We start from the raw sequence: 12999 nt of genomic DNA on the forward strand, positions 1-12999 counted from the left end.
CTATGAAATACAAGTCTATCACACCCATGTGGACGTGAATCACTTTACTGGAACGGCACGCACGTGAAACTGAAAGCAGAAGTATATTTTTATGACAAACTGGAGTTAGATACGTATGAAAGTTTTAGCTATTTTAGTCAGTAACGTTCAATAATCACCTCAGTACTGACAGACAGCGACAAAACAAATTAACACAGATTCACTCAACTCTTGTCAGATTGCAAGTGGGAACACAAATACAGAGGAAGTAGTTGGTAAATTTGAGCAATCTGAATGCACTGGTTAACCGTTAAAATAAAAATCCATTACTCATAACACTGAGGCACTGCTGGTAAAGTGCAACAACTATGGTGATAGTAATCGTCGTTGCCTCAAGAATGTCCAAACATTCCCCACAGTAAGTCCTCTGTCACCCCATCTCATCTAGCCAGCACATTCCTTTAGTGCTCCTCATCATGAAAACAGTTAAGCACAGAAAACATGAAGAGGTTTGAGTCACATTCTTGAAAAGGAGCACATGGGTTTTGTACTTTTCTGAATGGAAGTAGGAGTTGCTGAACATGGTTTCTTCAGACACCAAATCAGAACTGCATCTCCATCCAGCAACACTGACATGATTTGCACCAGAGAGAACGGTCACTTACAGAACTTGGCCCTTAATATTTCTACTGGACTCATCCATCCTCCTCTCCCACCCCACTGAAAAAAGATAAATTCTAGTGGACTTCCATCATCTGAAGAGTTATTAGAAAGTGCTTATCGTTGAAGTGCAATTATCAGTCTCAATTTCATAATAGGTTTTCTATTATTATTATTATTTTATTTATTTTCTTTCTAAATTGAGAATGCTAAATATTATTCACTTGTTATTCTAGGTTACATTTAGTTACCAACAAGCAAAGGTAAAAGCATTCCAAATAGTTTATGGATGACAGTCCTACATTTTCTAAAATGTGGCCTGATTCTCTAAATATAGTTCCACGTTCGTTGAATTTCTCTCTCATATTCCACGGTTTATTCAAATGCAGAGGATTTAATGAAAAAAGTCTACCCATGGCCCATCACGACAACGAGCAATAACACGACATAATAATATGTGTTTATAATAATCATGACATTAATCATGACACAAGCTCTAACATATGAAACGCTTTCCTTAAAGCAGAGAGACTAATGGCCACTAATTGTCACACTCCTTGCTTAGGGACATTATTCTGGTACCTACCAATGGAGAAAATACTTGATCACAGCCAAAGTGAAGTGGTCTGAGCATAGAGATGACACTATTCACTGACTACATTACACAGCACACAGGCAGAAGTAGTCCTAATTTGATTCCAAGGCCTGTGGAGCTACAGGAGAAGAGAGACGGCACGACCAGGATCTTGAACAAGGGTGCACGAGTAGAGCTACACTTTTGGAAGGATGTGGCAAATATTAACTGTATGTTTGCAGAAATTAGGTGAAACCTTTCATCCTGTAGCCTGCGCCTTAGAGCAGCAGACTCGGTTGGCACAGATAATGGTTCAAAGACTGAAATTGAGTATTGACATTGCCACGAAAGAAGACGCTATGATTTCATTTGCTCTCTCTCATAGCACACTAACGGTGGAGGGGCAAAGTCCAATAATCTCACTAACATTTATGCATTAAGTCAAAAATGAACTAACAAGAACAGTGACGCGGGAGATGCTGAGAGAGCGTGTTGGTTAAAGTAACACACAAAAGTTCTTTTACATTGCGAAAGCCAGAGCATGCCACATCTGTAGGCCAAGCTATGTCTCAACCCGCAGTTTTCACCATGTCCACAACTGATGTATAACCCTGCAATCTGCCTAAACTTTATTACTTTTGTCTGGTTTTTAACTAGGTTGTGGGATAGATATTTGTTGAACATGTAAAATTCAGTTGAAGTTTCTGTTCCTTTCATGGTAAAATAAAATTCAGCTTCAGCTCCTGAATGTATATGACAGCAAGCAAAAGGAGCACTTTGAAGATCTGGATTTTTTTGGTGATACCTCACAGAACTACAGAAGAGGAGAAGTTTGTTCTCAGGATACAAGGTATCTATACCAGTTAAACAAATAAAGAAAACACATTAAAGTATGCTGTTACCAATCAAAAAGTCTTCCTCACTAGAATGCACTTAAGATGTTATTATACACACAACATAAGCCGTTTTTTCCTGATTAAAAAATCTTTATTTCTAGGTGGACACAGATTTAAAGTATCTCACTGTAAATATGGAGTCATCACATAAATATGATGAAGTGATACTAAGTAAAGTAGTTATCATTTCAAATTATTGCAGATTTTTCCAAATATCTCTAGCCTATTTCCAGAAATAATATGAATTTCAACCACAGCTTTTAAAATGATTGCCAAATTCTGGAGAATTCAGTGTACTTTTGGATGTCCTGGGGATAGTATAGAAAAAGTAGGGGCTACTGAAAGTCCCAGACATATTATCTTAGATCTTTAGTCCTGGAATATCTGGACTACCTTACCCTGTAACCACACACTGCAAAGCTGACAACAGAAATGCTGGAATATAGACTGGAAATGTTATGAACTCACCTCTTCCTCTTTCCACCCCCATTTCCCCAACAGACTTAGGCTAGAAAAAAGCAACAACTATCCACAGTTATCCTTAAATCTAAGTTCATTAGAATAAAAATTATGTACTTGAAGGATGAATTCTGTAAAAACCCACCCTTGTCTTTCTGTGAACTATACATATGCTTTAAAATTGAGCGTGTGCCTTGAAAGGTGTTGCCAGTGAGCAAACCTGAAACAGTATGTACCTTACTGATCCCTAAGAAAGTTAACTTTATAATCCTCCATCTCAACAGCTGTGATTGTGTCAGTCAGATTTCCTGCACATAACTTGTCCATGGACAGGTCAGTATTTGTTTCCTTACTTTCCGTAAGTTGAAGAAGAGCATGTATTGAAAATCTTACAAAATGGAATCCCATAAGACTTTACTTCATAGTGAAAACTCAATTTAAAGTGGCACTGTAAGAGTGAGACCACTTTCCAGCCTAGTGAGTTCAGTGACTTACAACTTCAGTAACTTTTATGTATGGCCTACATGCAGGATTTAACCAGTGTGGCCACTTGATCACATGACAGATAAAACCAACACATTGAAAATAAACATGTATCATGGATACTGATGTTTCTGGCAAAAACATGATTCTAACAGTTCAGTTCTGCATGCTTGATCTTCTGTATCTAATCTTTTTTTATTATTATTTTTTACTGTTTAGAAGTTATGAGTCATTCTCTAGGACAAAAAAAAAAAACCCCAACAATAAGATAAGTATAAGCCAATTTAATATGTCTCCCTGCCAGAACATTTTTTACTTAGCTACGGATACTTTCTGGTTTCTCAAATGAGTCTTCAACTTTGATTTCACATAGCTATTGATTTTCCAAGTTACAAAACCAAGACTACATCTTTAATCCACAGTTGCACAACTGTGTTACCAGGCTCTGCTCCAGTTAACCAGTTATGAATAAAGTTACAGTTTTTGAACAAGCTTATTTGTCTGTTCTTCAGAGACTTTTTAAACTCCTGTCAGAATTCTGGAAAACAAAGCTGTAGCTGTAAACAGAAAAAGAAAAAATTAAGTCTCATCTTCACAGACCAGGACTCAGGAGGCAAACACACTTCCCTATTTTGAGGATAACCTGCAAGACACCTTGTCAAACTTCCCCACGTGAAGGTGATCAGAATGCCAACGTATTTTGTGCAAATGCAAATAAGACATAACTTAAAAGAAATTCTCTTTAAGATGAATGTACTTTTAAACAACCTTTTGAACAGCTGATACGAAACAAGTTAATACTCTCAGAAATGCGTTTTAGCTGCAGCATCACAGAGTGATCTAAGAAAGAAACAGCAAAGTGACCTCCAACCTGAACAACGCTCCTGCTCCTAGATCAACCTTTCCCAACTTACTGCAAGACCTGGAAGGAGAGCTTTACAGGAAGGAGCTTCTAAACACAAACACAAAGCCGAGAAAGAAGCAAGCGATTTTTAAGGAGCAGCACGTGCCTCTGAATGACTACAGGTTTTCAAGTACTGAGAACCGGTGCTAACAACAGTGCATCTTTTTTTTTTTTTTTTCCCTTGTTTTTTTTTGCCTTTTCTACATAGGAACTTCTGCTTAAAACAATAACGAGGTGGAAGCGAAAGCGTTACAGAGTCACAGCAACTAGGGGAGGTCGGGGGAGGGGAAAGAGAAGAGGGGTTAAAACCCACAAAACAAGTCAGTAAACGCATCATTCAAATAAAAGGCGCAACAATTACAGAGGAACTTTAAAGCAACTTACCTCGAGGGAGAGAGATCAAAGAGCTGTTTTCAGTCGGAGCTTGCTCTGGCCCTTCAGGCCCCGGAGGAAGAGGTTCTCTCACTTGGGACATCTGCCAGCTCTCTCGCCGAGTAACAGAGAGCCTGCACCCCCCTCCAACAAAACTAACACGCCGCCCTGAAGGAACAAGCAAACGAAAGGGCTCGTTAACGCACTTCACGCCGAACACTCGCGGCCCGGGGGCGCGGGGCCGAGGAGGGGCAGCAACGAAGCGCCGGCAACTTTGCGGCGCGGCGGCGGCGGGCGCGCCGTCCGACCCCGCCGCCTGCACCCGCGGGGCCGGGGGGCGGCGGCCGCGGGGCGGGGGCGGCGGCGGCGGGCCCTGAGCCGGGCGCCCGCGGGGGGTGCCCGGGGCGGAGAGGGAGGGAGGGAGGGCCCCGTCCGCCCGCCCGCCCGCGGCGGAGCCGGCCGGCAGCGCGGCGCGCCCTACCTCCGCATTTCCTCCCGCTCCGCCGCGGGCGCCCGGCCCTCCTCCGCGCCGCTCCGTCTCCCCCGGCGCCCGCCCGCCTCTCCCGCCGCCCGCGGGCCTTCCCCCCCCCCACACACACACCCCGCCGCTCCCTCCCTCCCGCCCCGGGCAGGGGCGCGCACGCACTGGCACTCGCCCCCCGCTGTCCCCCCGCCGCCACAGTCACTCCTTCTCCATCATTTCCGGACAATGAAACATCCCACTGCGGCGGGCGGCCGCCGCTGTGCAGGTCCTGCCGCCCGCCAGCCGCGGGCCCGCGGGCTGGGCTGGGCTGGGACGGGGGCGGTGGGGACGGGGACGCGGCTGGCCGGGCGCCTCGCTGCCCCCCCCCAGCCTCCAGCCGGGCCTCCAGCCACGGAAATTCCCCCAGGAGGCCGAAACCCGTCAAGCAGAAATAGGGAAGAAGCGGGGAGAAAAGAGAAAAAAAAAAAATAAAAAAAACAAGGCAATGTGAAAGGGAGGCTTTCACGCCCGGACGGGGCTTGCAGCTGTAGCGCTTGGCAGCGATGCAGGGGCACTTTCAGGGGCGCAGCCGCTGGCTCAGGAGTTGCCGGCTGCGGGGATCGCTTGCCTTCCACCAGTTGCGCCTCAGCAGCGGGTGAGCAGGCAGGTGAGACGCCGTGGGCCCCCACGCGTGTCCTCCCGGCCCTTCCACCCCTCGCAAAGACCGGTTCGAACACAGCCTAACCCTCTCGCGTAACCCCAGCTGGTAACACGCGGGTATGTCTAGAAAAAGGACTTCAGAGCGGGCGCACGCAAATATTCAAAGGAAGAGGAGGGATAGAACAAGCATTTTTCAGAAGTAAAACCCTGGAGTGCAAACTGCTTCCTCCGGTGCCATCTGCCAAGCGGCGTTACCCGTGCTTTCTCTGCAGAGGACATACATTTCTTTCCCATGGCACAGATTGATTTGGTCGTCAGCCGCGTGCCCCGTGCTTGCCCACGCCATGGAGTACTGCAATTACTGCTCGCGCGTGGGCCGCTGTCCATAAGCTACGTGATTTAACCTTGCTTACGCTATCGCAGTGAACGTCACCTTTCTCTGTCGAAGTGCGTCCATGTTTGAACTGTAATTTCCTTAAAACTTACAAGCATTTTTTTTACGGTTTAGTAAATATACTTTACTATTACGTCCCATTACAGTCTGCAGCCAGGTATTTTGGGGGAAACAAAAGTAGGAAGACAAAGTAGCCAAGTTAGAGACTATCTACGTCCTAACATAACAGACTGTAACCGATGGATATTTATTTTGATACCGTAAGTGCTAAGGAATACACTCAGGTATTAAAAGTTCACTGCTATAAAGTTTAGCATTTCCCTGCAAGGCTTGCAAACCAAGTACCAAAGTACCTGAGCAGGAGCAAGTTCTTTGTGAGACTGCACACGCTTCAGGGCCTCCTCTTATTTGAGAAGTCATCGATAATTTTGCACCACTGTATAGCTTTATTATTGGTCATTATTGGTGCAAAACTGAACAGTGCGATGAAAGGTGCGTGTACTTTCCTCTGAGAAAGACAATCATTTTTAAGTAAAGTATTTCAGTAACCTAAGATGTTCTTTGGTACAACATAATCTTTCTTTAAACTTTTCCATGACAAAATGGGAAAAAAATGTTTTATGTGGGGAAGAAGCTATGTAAAAAATCCATTTTGGGCACACAAAATTATTATCATACTGCATAATAATAACATTGGTCTCAATATCTACACTTTTCATCTACGAAAACATTGCATAACTTTCCATAGTTCCTTCTCGCTTTGCCGTCCTGGGGTCAGAGCCATTGAGACATAAGGTAGAATGACTTACCTCAAACTCCCAAGTGAGTCAGTAGCAGTAGAGAGGTTATGACTCATACTCAACATACAAGCTTGTGTTTTTCCCTCTGAAACTGGAGACATAGAGAAAACAGTGGGAGGAGCAATAATTTAGCCAACCACACCCTGCCTTCAAAATATTTCATTGGATAATTACTGCCTATGAAAGGCAGATACCATCCAGGGGTGGTATTTGGGTTGGTTTTTTTAAGCTTATCTATGAAACCCACACGGTAAACTCCACGGCACTCAGTTTATCTCCTTAAAAAAGTTGATGGGATGAGCTCACCCTGCCAAGCTTCAACTCTGTAGCAGCCTGCGTAGAGTTTAAAGCAACTAAATGAGTGGAAGAGCATCTTCCGCTGATATCGCAACTGATGCAGTGGGAGATAACCCTAAGCAAAATCAGATTAAAAAAAGGTAAGAAAATTCAATACACCAAAAGCACAATTCACTGAAATAACACATTAAAAATATTGTGCAATACATAATACACTATCTACCAAAGACTGTGATGATTGTAAAAAGATGAATCCAGATGTGGCCACTGTTAATGAAATACCACAGATAACCAAAGTTCATTGGCGTAAGCCAACCGTACAGCACTTCCTGACAGTACAACATCGTTCTAACAAATACACACCTAATCTAAAATAATTGCTTTATTACTTTCCTTGAAAATATGTATCATTCTAAAATGTTATTGAAAATTCTCAGGAAGTGGGCAGTTCAGACATTAACATCGGCAGCCTTTCAGGTGGGCTACAAATATGAGATATGCTGTATCTTTCTACAGCAACTGAGTTATAGGCTGTTGCATGTATGTATTCCAATACACTCTTCTATTGCTAGATCATAAAATTCAGGTATGGTCTTCTAGACAATTAATGACAGATTTGGGGACGGCTGCAAAGAGAAGCTCAAAACACTTGTAAAGTGGTAAGTATAGTTTGTAGTAGTAAGTATAGTTTGTAGGCAGGTAAAAATTTCCTGAAAGGAAAAACAAAAACAAAACCAAAACAAGATTTTTTTTCCCTATTAAAAGTTTTCTGTAAAACAGATTCCTGTCAGAAGTGCACAAAATGCAGAATATAATCCTATGTCTTCACAGCAAAATTGGTCATCATCATTTTCTAATCTGAGGTCCTACCCAAGCCATACGATAGATGTTACCTCCAGCCAAAATGGACCTGTCACTGAATGAAAGTGGTTTAGAAAGACACAAGTTGTTTATTTAAAGTAAACCCATGATATCCCAAAATTAACTGCTGCAACGGTTATTTACTTACGTTATTAAAGACTCAAGCTATATTTCTAGCTTGAATTTTCCAAGGCAAACTTCTAGTCTTTGAGGTTTTTTGGATATCTGATAGTTTCTTGTGAAGGAAGTGTTGGATAGCAGAGTTGCTTACCTCATCGATGCTGTAGAAAATTTGTACATAGCTCTTCAAATAAAAAATATTTTATTAAAAATATCACTGCTTACACAGCGAAGTGATCAATAACTATTTATTACTTATGGATCAATGCAGATGTAGGTACCCACATTTTCTCCCCATCCTAACACTTACCTTTCCCTCCTCAAGGCTACTCTTTAACTGATGCTGACTTCCTTCCATGAGCAGGAACAGAGGGAACTGGAAATATTTTACGTCCCAGGATCGCTTAGATGTTCCTGAAAGCTGGACAATAATATTTAGTAAATCTTTTTGTGATTGATTGCTTGTACCCAAGTACCTGTGAGTTAAAGTTATCCTTCTGCTATGTCCAAGAACATGATTTTCAACTTCGTAATATGCATTTTTAACATATGTGTATTACTTTAAGCTTCATAGCTCTTTTCAGTATGAGGATCGTGGCAGGATCTCTGTCCTAAGTATTTTATAGTGCGGCAACGCTGAAATGGGAAGACTGTTATAGTTAAAAGGGCTAAATAAAAGACTTGCAGTTAAAACCAAATTGTATTATAAAATAAGAGTGAAGCTTACAATTGTTGGGCTTTTTAAAATTTAGATCAAAAGCAGAAATACATGCAGTATATGCATAAAAGCACAGTAAAAGGGAACTTGAAGGCCAGTACCGTGCCTGCTTTGGAGTATTTTTGGTTCCTGGTGTTCACGGCCTGGCTTGTGTAGTACCCTTCTCCAAAACATCCTGTTTAAAGCCATGTAAATTGTCAGGTGCCAGAACAGAGCTGGATGCAGCTGTGTTGTAGGTGAGGATTTGTACTCTATAAAACATAAACACTCAAGTGCTGTCGGGTTGACGGTGCCTTAGACACCAGCTGGTCCTAGCGGAGCAACCAACCCCTTCTAGTCCAAGGAAATCCACCTCCAAAGAGCACAAACATAGAAATAAATAAACAGTGGGATGCCTAAAATGCAATTAGAGACATGCAGATTTAACTCCTTCCATAACCAGAAATGGAATAAAGAAATGCATTCTCATTTAGAGAAGCAATTGGTTCCAGTAATGCTGTACATTGCCTTGGGAGCAAGAAGAAGTCTTTCTACCATAAATGATTCTTGCCCAGGTTTGATGTTTTTCTGCCACGGGATGGACTCCACAGTAGGGAGAAAGGGAATATGAGGCTTAATGACTGCTTTGTGCTGGCTCGAGCTGGCAATTAAGAACTAAACTCAGTGTAAACATGGATTATTTTTCTCCATTTTGTTTTTCTGTTTCTAGTCAGTATAACAGCATAAGAAATATTTGTTTCTGTAAAATATTTTCTAACACAGATGGCAAAGATTTCATTAAAATTGATAAATTATGTAGTAAAACAAAATAAAATATTCTGAGGTGAATTATTTCTCATCTAACTCCAATGAAGTCCAAGGAGTTGCACGAACAAGCTTTATCCTACCTAGGACAAAACACGTCACATGGCATGGTTTATGGTAGTTTCGGCTATTCCTTAGCAAGCTCAAGCAAGTAGCTCACTCAAGCAGGTAATAGATCTCACATGAAAAAGTAACAGATCATATATTGAGGCATGCAAAATGACGTTTCATCACAACAAAATGTCAACTAGTAATTCATTGCATTCCTACAAATAAGTCAAGAAGAAATATTCAGTATTCAATTACAACTAAGTGTGCTGGATTGCAACACTTAATTTATTTGCATATATTCCCCTCAGTTATTCAGCTTTTCACTTTGCAGTTAATATTGCACCTTAATAAAAAACTTATTTAGGACTTCAGAAGAAGCTTGAAATTCAGCAAAAATGAGTGTTTCAAACTCTGTACTGATATTTTAATGCATTCAAGATTATTTGGAACTTCCCTTGACATTAAAGATCATCTCAGCAAAGACAAATGATGGACAACAGCATCTTTTGAGTTAACGGGACGGGAAGTTTCAGGGAATTATTGATTAAAAAAGTGTGGCTAACTGAACACAGAATATTGTAACATGAACTATATTGAGACTTAGTAAACTTAGAATAACTTAATGCACTTAGTCATAATAATCCTAGAGGCTGTGTTTATAGCAAGCAAAAAAAAAAACCCTAAACCAAATATTTCTGTTGCTTTTGAGGTTAACAAGGCTCCTTTTGCTTCTGCAACCAGAGCAGTATCTGGATCTGGCATTATTCTACATTAGTATTTTATACACATTCCTTACAATTGTGAGTATTCATGAAATTTACATTACCTTTTCTCAGCAGTATCAAACTAATTGCCAATATCAAATGACGTTTGCAAAAATACTGTATGTAGAATTCCACAAAAATAAAAATATTTCCATATGAAAAGAATACCTAGTCAATCCTTCCCAAAAATGTTAAAATGAAAAATGCTAAAACAAGCATATTATACAAATAGAGTAAATAATGCAGTGGAACAGAAGACTGTATGTTATATTGCTGTGTGAGATCATGTTATCACATCCAGAGCTCCATAAAAATTTAGTTAATTTTGTGCATCTTCAATATGAGTTCATAGTGCACAGTACAGTTGCTCCTTTTGAGCTGCCAGAGAGTACACTACGAATAAGTATTAAAAATATTGTGCATTCTGTGTTATATTTTCACAATATAGAATGTTCTTACTTACATATGCTCTTACTTACGTATTGTGTATTATTCCTAATACATATTCAGAGCATATATTGTAACAAACAGCTCCTTTGGAACCACTAACATGTATGCTGTGAATGTGTATTAACAGCAGAAAGCATTTGCATATTATGAGTCCATAATACTGAATGCACAATCAAATCTTTGATAAAAAGTCATTGCTATACAGACAAGCAGAAGTTATTTTCTCATGCTTCTCACTCACAACTGTGCCATCTTGCAGAGTCATTTCTCACCCATATCTTTACAACTCACAAAGAAAAAAAAAAATCCAGTACTGCAACAGTTCTGTGAATTATAGTTTTCTTGAAGTAAAATATTTCATGAAGTCTTTTTTGGCTCTCTTTTTGTTCTATCTCATAATCAATACTTTCTTTAATTGCCTGAATATATCCTCCTGGTTTTTCATTTTGGCATGCATATAAATGACTGGAATGAGGTCTTAGCATCAGATGCTCATTTGGATATTATATGTAAAATATAGGTCATAGGAAAAACAAACATAAAAATAAACCTTAGTCAGTTCTACTAGTATTTTTAACTATCATGATTTTGTTTGTTTGTATATTTGCCTAGAATAATGGGGGGTTTGCCAGCCAGGAACATACAATTCTCTAGATGGGACAGAACTAAAATTACAAAATAACATTACAAAATAACATAATTACAAAACTTGATTTGGATCAAAAAGTTATTGTTTTTCTACATGGGCAGATGAGCATCCTGGCAACCCATGCACGTAAAGATGGAAAAAGGCACCGTTACTTGTCTAAAACAGGGAATTAAAGAAAAATAGTCTTCTGCCTCCATTTCTTGCTTAGCTAAATGAAAGTAATGCAAACCTTGGGTCCAGGTCTGATATAGTTCTGTGTCTTTGCTCCCGGGATGAGAATTTTCCCCAGGAAGCAAAAGAAAAACTAAGGACAACTTGGCTTTTGGCCAGTTCCCTTCCTCATCCTATAGACTTTCTGGAATAACTAGAAAGACACAAGAGGAAATTACCTATGCCATTTCAAGGACTGCGTAGTGACCATACTGACTATTAGTTTTAAAATACTCAGTTGTATTATTTTAATAAGCAGTACTGAAAGGTATTTTATAGTTCTGATATCACCGCAGAGACATTAACTCCAAAAAGTATTCAGATAAGCATTCTGGCAACTAACGGCGAGTAGAAACTACCAACTATACAAGAACCAAATATTTATGCGTGACTATTATAATACTTCAGCTAAAATATTAATAAAATCTGAAAACACAAATTAGATTCAAAGGGTCCCCCATATAGTTAGTACTTTTGGATCACATATATGGGGATGCAGTCCTGCCCGCTGAATGATGGACACGATTATATTCTCCATTAATATGTGAAATATCTGCCACATATCACAGAGAGAGAGAGAGTGAGAGAGAGTGTGTGTGTGGACATAAAGTCACGGGAATTTTAGTGTTTTTCCTTTAGAAGAAATGGTTGCATTTTAGTTTAGTGAGGAAGCCTATTACACTGTACAAATTCCTTCATTTCTCTTTTCCTTTTTCTGTGGTTTATTTCAAACATTTTCAAGTATTAATGAAAACGCTGTAAAAGTCATAATGTTAAAGTATAATTTTATTTAACATTGTTTTACATTATAAGAGCAATAAACAGGCTTCTGTAAACTTATACGAGCAGTTATTTTGAGGTCAGAGCTGGTTTTTTTTCTTTTATGATTGTAAATAAAAGTAAGATAGTTTGTACTGCATTATTTTATAATTCTAACCTACTAGCTGCTCTCTCTCAGAGATTGTTCCAAGGTAAAAATGCCAGCAGTCTGTAAATTACCTTGATCATCAGTGATCAACAAAAACAAGTTAAATACTTTTCTGTGGTTTTCCAAAGTGAGCTTTACATCTTCTCAATAAATTATTTGGATTTTCAATTTAATACTCTTTATTATAATAAAAGTAAAGTTCTGATAACCACGATCTACAGCCAAATAAAATTTGAGCAACTGTGATGTGGGTGCTTTCACTGTAGATTCTTTCGTGTTCCAGTCCTGGATCTCTGACCAGTTCCCTGATTTTTGCCCTACTTTATTATGTTAGTAAAATAATTTTTTTTTTAAAGTCAGATTTTTTAATGTAGTAGTGGTTAACCAGTCCTGAGTTTGATCCAATACTCTCCAGAGTCTAGTTAAGCTTTCGAGCACACTTTTATTGTGGGCTTCAAGAAGATTTGACACCTGTTTTTTAGGGTAAAAGGTATACTTTTAGT

At 39.9% G+C, this 12999-nt stretch overlaps 1 protein-coding gene across 2 annotated transcripts in view; it reads right to left on the bottom strand.

Moving 5' to 3' along the window:
* The window catches only part of MDFIC (MyoD family inhibitor domain containing), a 53425-nt gene extending 46671 nt beyond the window's left edge, over positions 1 to 6754 (bottom strand). Inside the window, exons 1-2 of one of the 2 annotated variants that reach the window (XM_030014644.2) lie at positions 6654 to 6754; positions 4340 to 4495 (exon numbers count right to left, since the gene is read on the bottom strand). In XM_030014644.2, coding sequence (XP_029870504.1) covers positions 4340 to 4430 — 91 coding nt within the window. In that variant the 5' untranslated portion in view covers positions 4431 to 4495; positions 6654 to 6754. Of the gene's footprint in view, positions 1 to 4339; positions 4496 to 4808; positions 4899 to 6653 lie in introns of those variants that run through there. The other variant, XM_030014645.2, reaches the window with a different exon arrangement.
* Between the last annotated feature and the right edge of the window lie 6245 nt (positions 6755 to 12999).

The sequence above is a fragment of the Aquila chrysaetos genome, chromosome 5 (genome assembly GCF_900496995.4).
Source record: "Aquila chrysaetos chrysaetos chromosome 5, bAquChr1.4, whole genome shotgun sequence".
Lineage (NCBI taxonomy): Eukaryota > Metazoa > Chordata > Aves > Accipitriformes > Accipitridae > Aquila > Aquila chrysaetos.